This window comes from Bombyx mandarina, chromosome 12, assembly GCF_030267445.1.
Source record: "Bombyx mandarina strain Sakado chromosome 12, ASM3026744v2".
Classification (NCBI taxonomy): domain Eukaryota; kingdom Metazoa; phylum Arthropoda; class Insecta; order Lepidoptera; family Bombycidae; genus Bombyx; species Bombyx mandarina.
Genome location: NC_143219.1, coordinates 4,240,724 through 4,260,957, shown reverse-complemented (window position 1 = coordinate 4,260,957; position 20,234 = coordinate 4,240,724). Strand labels below are relative to the sequence as shown.

Sequence of the window (20,234 nt, the reverse complement as noted above, 5' to 3'; positions counted from 1 at the left end):
CTTCTTCTTTTTCTTAGTCTACTTCATTGCTGAAGGCCGTGTCCTTGAAAGCCCTTCGTGGCTCTTTGTACCCTCAGCTTCCATTTGCGTCGGTTTTCGGCTTCCCTCAGGGCGTTCGCAACAGAGAGTCCAGTGATCGCAGTTATCAAATTCTTACATCACCTTTAAAACAGTTCCCAATAACCCAGACCCAGACCCAGAGAACAACCCAAACATTTACGGGCTTTATCTGCATCGTTTTTGTAGAAAAGCGCTATTCCGATATTTTTTTTATTGTTATTGCTTACACGGGTAGATGAACTCACAGCTCACCTGTTGTTAAGTGGTTCCTGAAGCCCATAGACATCTACAACGTAAATGCTACCACCTACCTTGAGATATAAGTTCTAAGGTCTCAAGTATAGTTACAACGGCTGTCCCACCCTTCAAACCGAAGCTTCACGGCAGAAATAGGCAGGGTGACGGTACCTACCCGTGCGGACTCACAAGAGGTCCTACCACCAGTAATTACACAAATTATAATTTTGCAGGTTTGATTTTTATTAAACGTCGTTGTTCCTTCACCGTGGAAGTCAATCGTGAACATTTCTTGAGTACGTATTTCGTTAGAAAAATTGGTACCCGCCTGAGATTCGAACATCGGTGCATCGCTCAACACGAATGCACTAGACGTCTTATCCTTTAGGCCACGACGACTTTAAAATTCTGTATACTAATCTTCATGCCAAGCCCGTAAACTAATTACCACCAATTATAATGCATTTTATGAATGTGGAATCGGAATTAGCTTATTCTATCATGTCTTGAACAATATTTATAATATATGATTGAGTTTTTGCTGAAACGTCAGGTTTTTTTAGGCAATGCATTTTGTGCCCAATCGATCATTTAAGATGGTATCGATTGATTAAAAACTCCCTCCGAAACATCAACCTCTCTCAGGCTGAAACGGTTTTCAGGTGCAACTGCCTTTCTTTTCGCGATTTTTAATTCACTTCGTGACGTATATAGAGACATATCTTCAACAATAATAATGCTCTCATACGCTTAATATGTTTCATTAAATTAGATTTATCATAACGTTTTGGACAATCTAAACGAAATGCCACTGCAGAAAATCCATTTACAATGCAAAATTTAAGACACATTTCTCATTAAATATCATTCTCATCAAATATCGAACGGAATTATGTGCATCATAATGTCCACCTGAGATAAAAATGCGCCAACATAGCGACAATTAATGATATCCTTTTAATTAAAATTATTATTTATTAGGCATAAATTATAAAATAATTGTTGACAGTATTATTTATTACGTATATGTAATATTATAATTAATATTTCCAATATAATTTAGTAGACATAAATACATGTTATTTAAGAGAACTGCGTCAACCGTATTAATAAGGTAGAATCTACTTTATAAATTGTGATTTTGTTTGTTTTGTCTTAGTATTATAAGTTCAGTAGTAATTCTTAGACTACAGATTTATTTACGGTTAATACAATAGAGCTAGTAACTGTAGCCGAAATTTAGATACAGCATTAAAAAACCGTGTGGCACTCGGGAACTGCCGCGGTAAAGCTATTGGATAGCATTTTTTATCAACTTATGCAATTATAATTAGACAATCATAATTTAATATTAAAACAATAATAAAATAAGACCACGCTATATTAAATATGAATAAAAGCAAAACATTGACTGTCCCCTTCACACTAATAAAATAGACCGCGAAAGAGAGAGATGGGCAGACTTTTCATGATGTGCATGCAGTGTGACGTCACGCCACGCGCTTATTCACAAACATTACACAAGCGCAACGTGTGAATGTGTTGAACGCGAGCTACACGGTAGGCGGAGTGAGGGGCGTTAGGTTTTTTCGTTACGGAAAATCATGATTCGGTCGCCGCGCTAAAGGCCTGCGATAAAATCTAAAATGCGATAAAATCTAAAAGCTAATAACTAAAAGTGTAAAAGCAGCCATGTTGGTAAATGTATTGCAGGCAAGGACAAGCTAATCGTTCAATTATGATGATTTTTAATTGGAAAACTTTAAGCTCCACATGTTTTTCCAATTTAAAATATTTTATTTAATACACTAGCAGTTCGTTTGTATTATTATTTTAGATAAGTTTTTAAATTTATTGAGGTTTTTGATTTAATTATTTTAATTTAACACTATTTAGTTACAAATTTGGTTCTCACTACAGTAAACTATTTATAAACTCTAAATTGATCGTAGATATTTAATTAATAACATCTATGTCGCTCCCACGACGTAGACGAATATAATGACGCCTCATATTTTGAAATCCGTTTAGAGGTCTAAAGAGTGCTAAAAAATGAAACGCACATACTTGTAAGTACATACATAAGGTATCTTCAGTCGACAAATAAATATGAATAGCTAAAGAAACACGGTTTTTATTTAATGCTAATCCAGCATTTCTTATTTTCGTATTATCTTCTCTTCTTCTCTATATATAAAAATGAATTGCTGTTCGTTAGTCTCGCTAAAAGTCGAGAACGGCTGAACCGATTTGGCTAATTTTGGTCTTGAATTATTTGTGGAAGTCCAGAGAAGGTTTAAAAGGTGAAAATAAATATGAAAATGCTCGGAATTAAATAAAAATAACAATTTTGTTTTCCTTTTGATGTGTCCCCCTTCGGACGGATTCCTTTTGTTTGTTTTATCGATTGAAGCGCTACGAAGTCTACCGGGTCAGCTGGTCATAATATAAAATATATTGTTTATTATTAGTGTCCAGTTTTTTACTTTAGGAATCGATTAATTGTTGAAAATTTCGAATTTCATCTATCCACATTAATTTCAAAATTTGCATCGACTTTAAATTATTTTATTACGTTACATTATATTACAAAATATTACAGTTTAATCTGTGCCATTTGTGGCAACACGGACATAATGCAGATTGAAAACTAGTTTTTGTTTTTTTGCCATCAGCGCAATTTACAGGCAAGATCTAAAAGAACAATCCATATAAAATGCATGTGCATATTTAATTAGCATTTAGTTTATTCTTCTAATATGTACGGAATAATCATGATCTATTTTCATTTGATTAATTGTTCGTTCAAACACGTATCTAAATATTTAAACATCGTAAAATAATCACAAAATTTGATTGTTACAGTCGAAGGATATTTTTTTAATTGAAGATTTAAAAAAGATCTACAGCATAAAATCATAGTTACAGTTCTACCAGGCGCTTTCTTGAATGAACTCCCATCAAATGCATTCTAGAAATTTCATGTCATTCCTCTTTAAATAAGTTTTGAATGTGCCGTTAGCATTGCTAATGTCCATGCTTCGATAGCCTTCCTTGACAGTAAAAAAGTTTTTATTTCATCTGGACCATTATTAAATAGATTAGAGGTGTTTATTTTAAAGAACGTTAACTTTGTTGCTGTACCTAGAGTGTATTATCTCAATCCTGCTCATTTCTGCCGCGAACCAATCATGTCTTCTAGCTTGGAGGTTGTTAAATCTCTTGTACAATTATGAGTTCCAATAAACATTTCAAAAAAGACGGACCATATCCTCATCTTCCTATCTAGAGCCGCAAAGAAAACAATTATTTTCGATTATATTATTTAATGGCGTTTTAAGAACGTGAATATTTTAAGATCACGGTGGTGTTCTGCAGTAAAATATTTTTTGGATTTTTCGTTTTATTTTCTTAAAAAAATTATAGACAGCTTCTTTTTAACGATTCTTCGTGATCTTTGCGACATTTTGAAACAAAAAACCTAATTTGAGATGTCATGAGTGGTATCGCTTGATCTTGGTGACATTTGCGTTAGAAACATAGATTTACACATTTAAGATAACATCAGTTGCGATATGTTTATTATTGTGCTTTTAACAACGAAATTCATTTACGTAAATATTTTGATTTAAAATAATGTGTTAATTTTTCTTTACTCAGCAAAATATATAGAAGGTCAAAACTCTTATGGCTACAGAATCACCTTTTTAATAATCAATCATTTGTCAAGATTTATTTGCTGGTTGCTTACGATAATTCACTTCCGTTCATTTTTAAGGCAGAACAAAACAGATCTTGGCCTTTCATAAGAAGAATGAATTACTTAAATATTTCCGCCTAGTTACTTAATCAATTATTATCAAATTTTTTTTTCCTACTTCAAGCTACTTTGAATTTAAAAAGAAGCAATAAAATATTTGAAACAGGGAGTCCAAATTTTATTTTATTGAGAATTTATAAAAAAGCAAATTTGAATTTTGTATTATCGAAATATTTAGCACCTGTTTGTATTTTTTATACGTTACCAGATAATGAAATAAACTTAACAAATACAAAGCTGCAGGTCTGTGATCGTGAGATTCAATCTTCTTGTACTCCTGGGTGTCCCATTGGTACAGAGGGACCTCACAATTGTCTCCTTTAATGTCAATTACTAAATCAAAATTAATTCAGAATACGATTGCAATTTCATTCTCATACTAAAAATATTGAAACCAGAAATAATTAATGAAAATAGCAGCGTAGACATTGAAATAGTTTAACGACCCCTATAATAGTAGTTTATCGTGAGTGTCTAGTCTAGTTTATCAAGATTCACGACACAGCACTTAAATTATTATAATAAAATGTTACAGCATAAAGAGTCACATAACGTTCTTATCGTGATGTATACAATCTTGTATGTGGATCATAATAATTTAGTCCCGATAAGGATTAGAGGAAAAATATATGTAATCCCAACCTTTGAGGCTTACTGTAACTTCGCTAACGTCAGTAAATACTAGTAGTGTTCTGGTCTAATTCACCGTCATTTTGGCTATTTCTACTGCTGAACAACCATACATTCCGTTTGAAGGATGACACAGCATGTACGCTGCCATTAAATATTCAATAGATGATGACCGCCATCTGATTATTGATTTGATAACGCCATCTTGTTGTGTCTTTAAAGCGTTAGTTGCCCTCAATTAAGAAAAATAGTATTACTATTCGCCAATAGATGTCGGGAAGAGTTGATTATTGAAAACACGAATAAAACAACATTTTCTGAAAATAAATCGTATCTAGATCGATTTATCGCCCCCGAAATCCCATTCGTCTTGTGGAGCTTCCGTACTCGCTTATCATTAGGAAGACCGTCTGTCTCAATTAGTTGTATAAAAAAATTTAATCTAATTTGGCAATGATAAAATTATTTCGTTTAAATAGACCTGTTAACGTATGGTTTTGTTTTAATCGATCGACGAATTGGCTTCGTACCACAAAGTGAATTTTATGCTTTGTAACATTAAAGCCGCAATTGCATATCGGGAATTGTTTGTGTTGTGAAAATATACGTTTTTTTTATTGTTTAGATGGGTGGATGAGTGACAGCCCACGCGGTGTTAAGTGGTTACTGGAGCCCACAGACTTCTACAACGTAAATGTGCCACCCATCTTGAGATATAAGTTCCAAGGTCTCAAGTATAGCTACAACGGCTGCCCTACCCTTCAAACCGAAACGCATTACTGCTTCACGGCAGAAATAGGCAGGGTGGTGGTACCTACCCGCGCGGACTCACAAGAGGTCCTACCACTAGTAAATTATCTATCTCTTTAGTACCTAAATATTATCTAGTCTTATATTGTCAATTAAATATTTTTATTTTTGTTTTTTTTTTTTAATATAGGGGAGCAGAGAATACTTCAAAGCGTCTCCGGAGAGTTTCGTTCAGGAGAGCTGACATGTATACTAGGACCTTCGGGGGCTGGAAAATCTACTTTACTCAACATCTTAGCGGGATACACGTAAGCTAATATTATATTGTTGTAATTAGGAATTTGCACGGAAATTATGTATAATGAATGTAATATAAGAATTTTATAAAAAGATGAGATGAGATCGGCTCAAGATGGGTAGCTGCATTTACGTTGTGATAGATACGTCTTCCGGAAAGCCATTTGGCAAGAATTAATTCACTGTTATTGTGTAGTAATAAAATAACACTATTAATAGGTTGACTGCTACGCAGGTCACTGGTAGCCTACATGGCGCACTGAAATAATTATGTCGATTTCACTCTTCGATCTTCTTACGAAGGCGCCCGAATATCTATACTCTAGGAAAGACGAATCCGATGATACTGAGAATTAATCTGTTTCTAAGAGATCTAAAAGACTAAATGTATGTTATTGTTACGCCGGTGAGAGTAGCGCCATCTATCGCTGAATAGTCGAACAAATGTCAAAGTATCTAGTAGCATCTAAAACGCTCGAGAAGTACAACGCTATCTATTGTCAAATAGCGGAAACACAATACTCGACTTTTGTGGAATATTCTCGACGATTCTAGGGATTCCGTCTCGATTATAAAAGCGTTGCAGAGATGGCACGCATTCAATTAGTAATCGGAACTACTCGAAGCGAAACAGCGAACGGATCACCTGAAGCGAAGCGGAAGACGCGAATTGAGAATTTTAAAGTGTTTGTGAAGTGTTTTAATAATTGTTCTAAGTGCTAATACAGTGTTAACTTGTAATTTTTATTTATGCCGAACCCCGGCGTGTAGCATTATTAACAAACAAAATAAGGCAAAGTTAGGCAATTCAAGCGCTTAGTAACAGAAATCGACATAATTACTTCAGTGTACCAGGTAGGGCGAAGTGTTAAGTATTAATGGGAAAAACTCTCGCAAACCGTTCCAATTGTCAACATTCAAGTCATCGTGGGTTAGCCTGTGCCGATGACGATGTTCGAATCTCGCAGGAAAGTACCAATTTTTCTAAATAAATACGTACTTAGCGAATCTGTTTCATGATGAAGTAATAACATCGTGTAATAAAGTTTGAGGCTTAGACCACATGTCTTAAATTGGATGGTAATATTTACGCAGTGAATTCTATGGCCTCCGATAACCCCATAACCTCAGGTTCTCTCAGAACTCATTCCACGGCGTAGCCGAGAAAAAATGATAAAAAAAACCTGGGTAACTGCCCAGTAACATTTTAATGCGCTTAAATCTAATTGAAGTTAACATATTCGCGACGCATTAATTTTTTGTTTGGGTTGTACAGACACGGCTTCTCAACCGTGCCGAGGTCAGGTAGAATGCACATTGGTCCTGTTAATTGAAATAATTTGAATCGTCTTTTGTACTATTATTGTGTTATATAAATCGCTTGATGACACTTTGCTTTTGTCACCGATGCGATGATTGTTCATTATATTTAAAATGAACATAATGATAATTGTTCAGTAAAGTGAACGATGAAGGCAATGCGGGACTGGTTGTTAGGGGGAAGCTTGAGGGAGGGCTATGTCCAGCAGTGGACATCTGTGGGCTAAAAGAAGAAGAAGAAGAGAAAACTAAAAGAACATGCCCAAACTACCACCCAATATCATTTTTAAAGATGGACATTTTTGTCTATGCCAATGGGGCGAGGTGCTTTGGATCAAATGCTGCCAATAATATTTTAGTAGTTATTTGTAAAGGCAAACCTGTTACAAAAACACTAAAAAGCACAAGAAATGAATAGATTCAAATGTGTAAATTTAAGGATGATTTCGAAGTTAATTTTATTAGGTTAGCAACTATGATGACAATACTAAGGGATGGTGTCAATCTTCTACACAAACACAATTATTACTAATGTTAAATAAAAACTAATTATACTGAAACATATCAAATATATAATATAATCCCTACATTGAAATAGTTTTGTTTAACATACCTTTTCCCTTCAATGCCCTAGACGATTTAAGCTCGTTCACAACAGAAGCTTTAAGTGCCTACTGGAAACCCATAGATGTTAAAACGTGAATGATGTCGAAATATAAAATGTCATTGTATATTTATTAGTATTGAAAACACGTCATTACGGATCCTCCCGATCCATTAACGGTGCTTTTAGGTACCACAAGCACCAGTCACCATCCTCGTCGAACCCGTCGTTTGCGACGAAGGGCTCGACGAGCGAATTAACCCATAGACACAGCCCACTGAGTTTCTCGCCGGATCTTCTCAGTGGGTCGCGTTTCCGATCCGGTGGTATATTCTGCGAAGTCAGTGTTAGCATCACTCCGGTTTGAGCCCCGTGAGCTCACCTACTAGTTAAGGTTACGCTGAAATAGCCTCACAAGGCTATCAGCTTAGGTAGGACATTTAAAAAAGTATTGAAATGATGGTAAGAATTCGTTAAATAATATTATCTAAAGCTATTTCATGATCTAGAGAATTGAAAACTTTAAGATCGCTTTGAGATTCTGTTATAGATTTTGCGAATCTGTTATAGAATCGGTTGACTATATACAAGACAGTTTTGATAAAGGTGTTATGATGTCGTATTTTTTTATTCATCTAATTAATAATTATAAAAAATGTATATAAATCTATTATCAAGCTTCGACGTGACATTTCGATAAGTTTCTGTGTGCTTAGTGCAAGTATTTTAGCATTCTCGATAGCGTAATGCTACGTTTGCCGCTACGAGCGCTGAGTTAACTTTTACGGTTTCGTGAACGTTAAATAAAACTCACACTAAGCACACTTTACGTTTACTTTAAAAGTCGTCGTGGCCTAAAGGATAAGACGTCCGGTGCATTCGTGTTGAGCGATGCACCGGTGTTCGAATCTCAGGCGGGTACCAATTTTTAGGTAGGTACCACCACCCTGCCTATTTCTGTCGTGAAGCTGTAATGCATTTCAGTTTGAAGGGTGGGGCAGCCGTTGTAACTATACTTGAGACCTTAGAACTTATATCTCAAGGTGGGTGGCGCATTTACGTCGTAGACGCCTATGGGCTCCAGTACCGATCTAAGCTATAAAAAAAAACGTCCACAGGTTAAACGGCGTCACCGGACGTATATCAGTGAACGGACACGTGCGAGACATGAGAGTCTTCAAGAAGCTGAGCTCGTACATCATGCAGGATGATCTGCTGCAGCCAAGACTGACCGTGCAAGAGTCCATGTGGATCGCTGCTGATCTGAAACTCGGCAAGGAACTGGGAAAGCCGGAGAAGGAACTCATTGTAAGTTTTTATTAACGTATTATTTTAAGTATCTCATAAGTATATCTTAGCGGTAGGCAGCGGCTTGGCTCTGCCTCTGGCATTCCTGAAGTCCATGGGAAAGATATTTATCCTAATATTACCTATACCCGGAATCTATCCGCCAGCCGTTGTCGACTTGGCCACCATCCGCTCATAGCGTTCCAATGCATCTTATATACTTGCAATTTAAACTAGAGTACAAGATCGTTTCAAAGCGAAAATTGTATAGTATTTTCTTTTTTTTTTTAATCTACCTATTCGCTGGTAGCCTAAGGGGTTATTTTGGTGCTTTGAGATTAATTATGTCCTCGAAGCTAAGGTAATATCCTTTTTTTATTTTTGTCGAAGTACACGTTCAGGTCCTGTACTATTATCCTGTAATATTTAATATTTTTCCGTTTACAATTTTATTAGGTTCGAACAATTCTTAAAGCTGCATTAAAACTACTTTTACGGATTAATCTCTCATTTTTTACTGTTAATTTTTTTCGTCGCTACTGATGGGTATGTTGATAGCAAAGAAGTGGGCTCACAGAAAGCCAAAGACCAGTAGCACACTGAAGCTGAAGGACGAGTAAGCAGTTTAAGTATTTGCGGTCGTATGTCTACTATCGGCCATCAAACGGACCGCAAAGTTCGATTAATATGACCGCAAAGGCTTAAAGTAGCAGGTCGATCACATTTCTAGGATACTAGGATCGCGCAAATCGCATTTTTATTTTATTTATATATATTGGTACACACCAACATGTTATACAACAGCACAATAAATTACAAGTAACGCAAACATTAATCTCACACTAAATGCCAACACAATTACAGGGCAGACAGCACGCACTGGTGAAATAAAAATACATATATTTAAAAATAAAACATAATTACGAATAAGTTCGTCAAATAAGATTTAATGTTGCGGAAGAAGGTTGCGTTGCGTTTATAACCACCGACAATGCTAAGTTTCCAAAGAATACTTACTATGGAATTATGCTCTTTGGGAATGGTAAAAAAACCTCAAGTATACATAACTTTTTAGACGAAAGATGACTACTTTGATAAGGCTATGCGCCATGATTAGACAAGTTCTTATGAATTCACCAGATTCAAAAGCTCTTGCATTAGACACCTTTAGCTCTAACAGTAGGAGCAGGCTTAGGGGCTCTGGTAACAGTACCTACTGGTCGAGTTGGTAAAGAATTCGACGTGCAAGCCAACTCATACGTCAGCTTGAATTTCTCGCCAGAACTTCTTAGCGGGTCGCGATTCCGATTCTATAGTAGATTTACTCGCGAAGCAGATGCCCTTGAGTTGTTAGGTCTCCTCCTGAAGGACTCGGGCAGCTGTCAGTAAATACCGTCTCTGTTTACTGAGCCCATGTTCGCCTATCTGTCTGGTGAAACTAGAAAGGCCTCCTAGCCACCAGTAATTGGTGAAACAGAAAAGGCCTCCGAGCTATGAGTAATTCTTCTTTCACAAAAAAAAAAGAATCGGTATTTCTGTACTCGATCTGTTCCAATAATATGAGTTGTTATAGTTTCATTTATAAATAAAAGGATGTTTTGTACTGACGTAAAGGAAATGTATTATGGATGCGACCTTCGACCGGGCCCTCTCTATCCGTCTGTGTGTCACAGCTATTTTAGTCACGGGATATTTGCTGTACATCTCGATAACATCGATTGCACAAATTCGTATATTATTATGTGAATTATTTTAAATATTTTTCGGTAATTAAATATGACAAAAGGATGAAAAAATTGAAAACTAAACAGAAAAAAGTTGTGTGTAACTTTAACTTTTCATGAAAAATTATATACGTATTTCCGTAATCTGTATAAAATCGGTTATCTTCTCCCACGATGTTACTCATGAAATATTATTCTTACAAAATAATAATATTGTCCTACCAGCTGCAGTGAATGAATTTTGGGTGGTAAACGACGAAGGGAAGATCTTCCAACGAGCGGGTAATATTGCTCGGTAGACTAACGGTGCGAATGTTGTTGTTCGGAACTTGTATATACATATACGCAAATCTATAGATTCAGGCATCTTTTTTTTTATCGCTTAGATGGGTGGACAGCCCACGTGGTGTTAAGTGGTTAGTGGAACCCATAGACATCTACAACGTAAATGCGCCACCCATCTGGAGATATAAGTTCTAAGGTCTCAGTATAGTTACAACGGCTGCACCACTCTACAAACCGAAAATTACTGCTTCACGGCAGAAATACTTACCCGTGGCACTTACCCGTGCGGACTCACAAGAGGTCCTACCACCAGTAATAAATATCTTGTGTTATATGATAGCTACCCACTAAAACAATTTTATTTAATTCATCAATGAATAAAATCAAAATGTTTGTTTAAAATCAAATTGGTGAACCAACTCAAGGCCCATTTTGTTTTAAATATTATTATAATAATATGTTGAAGTTCGATTCTCTATTTTAATCGTGTCCAGTGAAAATAATTTTAAGCAAATAGTTATCTGAAATTCTAATACAGAAACCAAACCAAAAAAAAAACAATTTATTTTCATTGAGAGCACCACCCATCTCTAATACAATATTCCATGTAATCGTCCATACATATTTAAGAAGTAAGCAACGTATAGTTATTGGCATGACCTCCGAAACGTTTTTACGAGATACGATGTCCCTTTTAAATCTGATTAGATCACGTTTACTTATATTGAAAAGCTGGATTCGAACCCACGTAAAAGGGATTTGAATAATAAACATGATTCGTACAAAAACTGACATATCATGCTTAATGTGAGAAAATTTCAATTTTAAGATTTGGTCGCGGAGTTTTTCTTTTATCCAATAGAGGTCTATATTGTCTGTGTTACTAGATCTGCTGATGGTAGGGTATCTGGTGAATCCACATGAGTAGGTATCACCACCTTGCCTATTTCTGCTGTGTTACTAGATCTGCTGATGGTAGGGCGTCTGGTGAGCCCGCAAGAGTAGGAACCACCATTCTGCCTATTTCTGCCGCGAAGCAGTGATGCGTTCCGATTTGAAAGGCAGGACAGCCGATGCAATACAGAACTGAGACTTAGAATTGCTTAGACGTTCATATTAAATACCCAATAAAATGTTAATCACTTTCACAGATTGAAGAAATTCTACAAACGCTAGGTCTGTGGGATCACAGAGACACAAGGTCTGAAAAACTGTCTGGAGGACAATCGAAACGTCTCACTGTCGCCCTGGAGCTGGTCAACAATCCGCCCATCATATTTCTGGATGAGCCTACCACGTGCGTATACTCTTCCGCAATTACTGTATAGCTTAATTTCTTGTCCTTATCCCATTTTTTTTAAGCTATTGCATAGATTTTATCGCGGGCTTTGAGCGCGGCGACCGAATCAAGAAATCCCGTAACAAAAACAACCTAACACCTCTCCGCCTACCATGTAGTTCGCGTTCAACACATTCACACGTTGCGCTTGTGTAGTGTTTGTGAATAAGTGCGCGGCGTGACGTCGCACTGCATGCGCATCATGAAAAGTCTGCCCATCTCTCTCTCGCGCAGTCTAGCCTATGAGTGTAAAGGGGAGAGTTAATGTTTTTCTTTAGTTAATGTTTATAAATATAGCGTGGTCTTATTTTATTATTGTTTTAATATTAAAATATTATTGTCTAATTATAATTGCATAAGCTGATAAAAAATACTATGCAATAACTTTACCGTGACAGTCTCCAAGTGCCACACGTGTTTTTTTTTTATTGCTTAGATGGGTGGACGAGCGCGCAGCCCACCTGGTGTTAAGGGGTTACTGGAGCCCATAGACATCTACAACGTAAATGCGCCACCCACATTGAGATATAAGTTCTAAGGTCTCAAGTATAGTTACAACGGCTGCCCCACCCTTCAGACCGAAACGCATTACTGCTTCACGGCAGAAATAGGCAGGGTGGCGGTACCCACCCGAGCGGACTCACAAGAGGTCCAGTAATTACGCAAATAAATTGCAAAATACGCCATATTATGTGAGGTTGGTCCAGCATGTCCTCTTATCATGCTGCATAGGGATTTAGCATGAGTTTTACGACCGGCCTCCTATCTGACGCCAACCTTTCTATAGTTATATCTTTATATCCATTTTAATGTGTCATAGGAAGGGACCTTTAATGTTTCTTCTTTTGATGTTTTTGTTAAATCGTCCGTTTTTTGTTCTATGATTTTTACATAATCACTACACAATACTTTAATTTATTTATAAGTTGATACGGGTTGAAAGGCTAAGGCAAGAAAAATATAAAAGTGCAGGAAAATAGAAAAGTTTTAGGCGTACCGAATTAATAATATTTGATCGCTCTATTTTAATTTGATATAAGCACTGTGCGACAGTTCTTTTTTATTTATTTTTTTATTGCCCTTGTATGCAGACGTGCATACGGCCCACCTGATGATGAGTGGTTACCGTCGCCCATGACTTCAGCAATGCCAGGGGCAGAGCCAAGCCGCTGCCTACCGCTCAGCTACATTTCAATTTACGCGGAGTCCTAGAACCTTTTTAGATTATTTATATTTATTTATATCAAGTAGCTCATGTGTTGCTCTCCATAAGTCTGTGACTGAAAAAATTAAAAGAATAAAACAGAAATAATTTCTCACGAATTTGGCGAGTGCTGGCATTTATGTTAACTAGCAGGCGTAATTCGAAAGTGATCTGTTAATCTATTCTTTAATCTTATTTTTATGCGTTTAGAGGTTTTATGGCTAAAGTAAGATTACGCACTACGAAACTTAAAAGAAACTTAAAAATAATGACATGTTAGGCACGTTTTTAAATCTACATTGTTTCATTTCAATCTTTAAAGAAGTCATTTAGCTGAAATGTAACTACAATTAAAACTATTATACTTCTACAGCTTAATTTCGCATTAGCCTATTGTCATCATATTATTTCAGACGTTTTGAAAACATTACAGTTTTCATAGTCACGGATAATTGGTTATGGTTATACATAAGATTAAAACCGTTAAAGTGATTTAATTAATTAAATAAAGGAATATAATTAGCCTGAGAATCGAATCTAAAAGATAGACGAACGCACGCGAACATCAACGCTAATTACTCACAAAAAATATAATAACATTTAAACAAAAAAAACACTGAAACAATTAGTGAATCGCAATATAGTAATACCCTAATAGCCCAAAGAAAAGTATTATGGTAGAATCGGGCATGAGTAATTGCTGTAATTACTATAGGGCCATCTGTGTCCGGGAAAATGTTATTTTTCCGATACTTTCGACAAACTAAGTTAAGCGAAGTATATTGTTTTATGATTGCAACTTTACTGGTGGTAGGACCTCTTGTGAGTCCGCGCGGGTAGGTACCACCGCCCTGCCTATTTCTGCCGTGAAGCAGTAATGCGTTTCGGTTTGAAGGGTGGGGCAGCCGTTGTAACTATATTGAGACTTTAGAGCTTGTATCTCAAGGTGGGTGGCGCGTCTACTTTGTAGATGTCTATGGGCTCCAGTAACCACTTAACACCAGGTGGGCTGTGAGCTCGTCCACCCATCTAAGCAAGAAAACAAAATAAAATAACAAATTTCATTCGGTAACGAAAAAATAATGTTTTGTACTGGAATGCTGTGATTCGAATTTAACTGACTTTTTTTGTAACACAGAAGTAGAAACACAATCATTATTTGCATCTGCGCTTGAACGAGGTTATAAAACCTGTATCGCAATCAGTGCAGTGCAAGCAGTGTTCCTCATACAAAGAGTACAACAGTTTTACTTCAGATACCTACACAAAATACGAAATCACTAGACAAAAATTAAAGCCTTTTTTAAGGAATTTAAAAGTACGTTTACAACATTCTTGCTTAGTTCACGCGGACACTTTTTTTACTATTCGCCAGTGTCCTAAGAGGCTATTTCAGCTACGCCCGGACGGCTAGGTGAACTCACGGACTCAACCTGAAAGAATTGGCTAACACTATCCCTAGCAAGAGTAACGCTTCGCAGAACCTACCACCGGATCGGAATCGCAACCCACTGAGAAGATCCGGCGAGAAACTCAGTGGGCTAACCCGAACACAAAATGACCAATTTGCGAAAGCTAAATCAATGTTGCTTGTGAAAGCTAAATCATTATCAAGCAAGGGGCTTCTTTCTATTTCGATTAAAATTAAATACCTTGTTTTAATACGTAGATGGTTGTACGAGCAAACGTTCCAGCTGGTCTAAAGTTATCACCGGAGTCCGTGGACATCACGGCGTGAATGCTTGAGACATGAGGTCGAAGTTTCAATTGAATTATAGGTATGCCTTGCAAGCCGGAACGCATGTTTGTTTCGCGGCATAAAAGGCAAAGACCCAGCAGTAAATACCAATTGGCAATTGCAGTATGCTATATGCACTGTTTTAAAATTGAGCTGTTTACAAGCTTTGATAACCAATGGTCCGCAAGCACGCATACCCATCTCAGGACCATAAACGATCGACCTCACAGGATTTTGAAGTTTTACATTGCTTGCAGCGTTAACTAAGTAAAAAACATTATTTTTCGAAGCTACCGTGTAAATAGTTAAGTGTATCTCGGCGCCCACCTGACGATATTATTATGAACTCAATGTCCCTATTACATTACAATTATGCATATACTTCTCATTAAACCAGAATTGAGATTGGATACCGTACTAAATACTAGTAAAATGCGATAATTAAACTCACAGTGAAATCACTAGCGCCATCTATCGTAATTTGCTAGTATTATAAAAAATATTTTCACCGAACTGCCAAAGCTATAGGTCAAGCCAACGGACGATAGAAATAGGCAAGATTGCGGCGAACCCCCAAGGTATTACCACCAGTAATTACTCAAATTATAATTTTGCGGGTTTGTTTTTTTATTACACGATGTTATTCCTTCACCGTGGAAGTCAATCCTGAACGTTTGTCAAGTATAACACAACTCTACAAAAAAAAATTCGTTCTTTGTCCTAACGCTTATCCTAACGTTTTTCAGGTTGATAATTCACAAAAACAAAAATAAAATACCTTTTTTGGCATAAAGTTTGCTTTTGTGATACTTATAGTAATAATACTCATTTTTCAATTTTTTTATAAATTTTATTTAAATTTAATAGTTTCAAAAAAACCGCGCTATAAGAGTGGGGTGTTTACGTTTACACAGTGCCACTAGATGGCACTCGAGTCATAAACAACGGTCTGGTGTTTTGTACAAGCCCAGAAAAACTTAAAATATCACGAAAGTGTATATACGATGCTGATGCATTTTGTTTTATATGTGGTCAATTTATTAAAGTTCAAAAGCAAACTGTTTCATGCCATGTATTTTTTTTTCGTCTAATTACGATCTGAAATATCGAAATTTTATGCTTTGCAATCAAAGTAAAATTTGGTGTTGACCCGTGTAATTTGTTAGAAAAGGATTAGGATTAACTCTCGGTGCTTTTAAGCCTCTCCTCACCAATCACTGGTGACCGTCCTCGTCGAACTCGTCGATTACGACGAAGAGTTAGACGAGCGAACTAACCCATAGACACAGCCCACTGAGTTTCTCGCCGGATATTCTCGGTGGGTCGCGATTCCGATCCAGTGGCAGATTCTGCGAAGCATTACTTTTGCTAGGGCTAGTGTTAGCAAATTCTCTCTGGTTGAGCCCGTGAGCTCACCTATCCGTCCGGGCGTAGCTGGAATAGCCTCTTAGGCTACAAGCGAATAAAAAAAAAAAAAAATGTCGTATCAAAAAATGTCATTAATGTATCTTCGTCTTGTGATAAAAATAAATAATAGGTTAAAAAACTAACAAAATAATAAATTTATAAAATTTTTTTATTATTTTTTAGTTGAAAATTCTATAAAAGCGTATTTTGTTAGTTTTTTTAAACTATTATTTATTTTTCATTTTTTAGTTGAATTTTAATTTTTTCTTTTTTTTTTTAAATATTGAATCGTCATCGGTCCTTAATAAGTATACCAAATTTCGAGTTAATCCGTCGTTTTGAAGGGGATCAAAACCGTGTTCAAAGATTCCGTTACATACTAACGTCTGAAGCTAATAAAAGCGTATTAAAATAATTTTGTTATTGTGTGTATTAGTGCTTCACGTAAACACAGACGCTTATTTAATTGCAATGAAACTATTTACATTTGTTATCGGTACTTTAGAGACGCTTTTTGGCATGTTACCCCATACGAGCGACAGGTGGTTCGCGGGCGGTTTAAAAAATGTGTAGGCTCGATAGATTTATAGTCGATGGATTTCTCGATAGCTTTGATGAAACGCGGGTGAATTTTTTTAATATTTTATTTTTTATCTATAATCGACGCTTGAAAGGCAAACGTGACTAAGCAACAATGCGTGAACTTTACAGTAGACTAATTTAAAGTTGAAATACCTGAAAAAAAAAATTATTTTAACGAATCTAGCTGTAGTAGAATCTAGCTAGTAGCTGTAGGATCGAAATGATTTTAATAGACCTAGAAATATATTTTTTTTGCGCATCGAATATGGTTATTGCCTATTTATGTACAAAGCAGTTATTGTCGCTTAGTCACGTTTGCCATTCAAGCGTCGAATTATATTAATTCATACGTGAAGCAAAATCTTTGTATCCCTTTTTACGAAAATTGCGCGGACAGAGGAGTATGAAAATTTCCACACTCATAGAGAATATAGAGAAGGAGTGCACAATGCTAATATTTTTTTTAAATAATGCTTAAAAGTTACATTAAATCAATAAAGGAAACATTACACACACTAACATGTATTTGACACACACGCATACCTACTATTTTGTTTATTGTTCAAGTCTGAGGTCAAGTAGAAAATACATTAATATTGTTTTTCTCTAATATTATATTTTGTCTATAGTGTAGCCTTGGCGAAATCTGTGATTAATAAAAATCTGTGATAGAATTTAAAGTGAAGGGAACGGAATCGGGAGCGCGACCGAGCTTCATAACGACGGGACGGTGGTCTGAATCTAACTCTGAAACTACTTCGATCGAGTGTAAGCGCAGAGTTACGTTTTTTAATAACGCTATGTCGAGTATATCCGGGCGATGCGCGATATTTAGCGGGTAGTGAGTCGGGGTTAGCGGAGCGACGATATCGAAGGCGAGATCATCGACTAACGCGTCAAGCCGCCTGCCATTCGGGGTTGGAGTACGAGGACTGTGGTGGATTGGCACACGCTGGGCATCAGCCTGGCTGAATCTGATCCACCATCGCTCCCGTTTAACCCGGACTCTATCCCGTCTCCTCAGGATACCGCTGAAGCCATAGACATCTTAACGTCACACATCACCTCGACATTAGATAGGTCATCGAAACAAGTTGTAGCGGAGGACTTCCTTCACCGCTTCAAATTGTCCGATGATATTAGGGAACTCCTTAGAGCTAAGAACGCCTCGATACGCGCCTACGACAGGTATCCTACCGCGGGAAATCGTATTCGAATGCGTGCCCTACAACGCGACGTAAAGTCTCGCATCGCCGAAGTCCGAGATGCCAGATGGTCTGATTTCTTAGAAGGAATCGCGCCCTCCCAAAGGTCTTACTACCGCTTAGCTCGTACTCTCAAATCGGATACGGTAGTAACTATGCCCCCCCTCGTAGGCCCCTCAAGCCGACTCGCGGCGTTCGATGATGACGAAAAAGCAGAGCTGCTGGCCGATACATTGCAAACCCAGTGCACGCCCAGCACTCAATCCGTGGACCCTGTTCATGTAGAATTAGTAGACAGTGAGGTAGAACGCAGAGCCTCCTTGCCAACATCGGATGCGTTACCACCCGTCACCCCGATAGAAGTTAAAGACTTGATCAAAGACCTACGTCCTCGCAAGGCTCCCGGTTCCGACGGTATATCTAACCGCGTTATTAAACTTCTACCCGTCCAACTCATCGTGATGTTGGCATCTATTTTCAATGCCGCTATGGCGAACTGTATCTTTCCCGCGGTGTGGAAAGAAGCGGACGTTATCGGCATACATAAACCCGGTAAACCAAAAAATCATCCGACGAGCTACCGCCCGATTAGCCTCCTCATGTCTCTAGGCAAACTGTATGAGCGTCTGCTCTACAAACGCCTCAGAGACTTCGTCTCATCCAAGGGAATTCTCATCGATGAACAATTCGGATTCCGTACAAATCACTCATGCGTTCAACAGGTGCACCGCCTCACGGAGCACATTCTTGTGGGGCTTAATCGACCAAAACCGTTATACACGGGAGCTCTCTTCTTCGACGTCGCAAAAGCGTTCGACAAAGTCTGGCACAATGGTTTGATTTTCAAACTATTCAACATGGGCGTGCCGGATAGTCTCGTGCTCATCATACGGGACTTCTTGTCGAACCGCTCTTTTCGATATCGAGTCGAGGGAACCCGCTCCTCCCCACGACCTCTCACAGCTGGAGTCCCGCAAGGCTCTATTCTTTCACCCCTCCTATTTAGCTTATTCGTTAATGATATTCCCCGGTCGCCGCCGACCCATTTAGCTTTATTCGCCGACGACACGACTGTTTACTATTCTAGTAGAAATAAGTCCCTAATCGCGAAGAAGCTTCAGAGCGCAGCCCTAGCCCTAGGACAGTGGTTCCGAAAATGGCGCATAGACATCAACCCAGCGAAAAGTACTGCGGTGCTATTTCAGAGGGGAAGCTCCACACGGATTTCCTCCCGGATTAGGAGGAGGAATCTCACACCCCCGATAACTCTCTTTAGACAACCCATACCCTGGGCCAGGAAGGTCAAGTACCTGGGCGTTACCCTGGATGCATCGATGACATTCCGCCCGCATATAAAATCAGTCCGTGACCGTGCCGCGTTTATTCTCGGTAGACTCTACCCCATGATCTGTAAGCGGAGTAAAATGTCCCTTCGGAACAAGGTGACACTTTACAAAACTTGCATACGGCCCGTCATGACTTACGCGAGTGTGGTGTTCGCTCACGCGGCCCGCACACACATAGACACCCTCCAATCCCTACAATCCCGCTTTTGCAGGTTAGCTGTCGGGGCTCCGTGGTTCGTGAGGAACGTTGACCTACACGACGACCTGGGCCTCGAATCAATTCGGAAATACATGAAGTCAGCCTCGGAACGATACTTCGATAAGGCTATGCGTCATGATAATCGCCTTATCGTTGCCGCCGCTGACTACTCCCCGAATCCTGATCATGCAGGAGCCAGT

The 20,234-nt window shown here is 37.9% G+C and overlaps 1 protein-coding gene across 1 annotated transcript in view; it reads left to right on the top strand.

The window, feature by feature from the left end:
- The window catches only part of LOC114243140 (ATP-binding cassette sub-family G member 1), a 78,469-nt gene that overhangs the window by 28,430 nt on the left and 29,805 nt on the right, over positions 1 to 20,234 (top strand). The window contains exons 2-4 of the mRNA XM_028174518.2: positions 5,688 to 5,805; positions 8,837 to 9,026; positions 12,166 to 12,311. Coding sequence (XP_028030319.2) covers positions 5,688 to 5,805; positions 8,837 to 9,026; positions 12,166 to 12,311 — 454 coding nt within the window. The remainder of the gene's footprint in view (positions 1 to 5,687; positions 5,806 to 8,836; positions 9,027 to 12,165; positions 12,312 to 20,234) is intronic.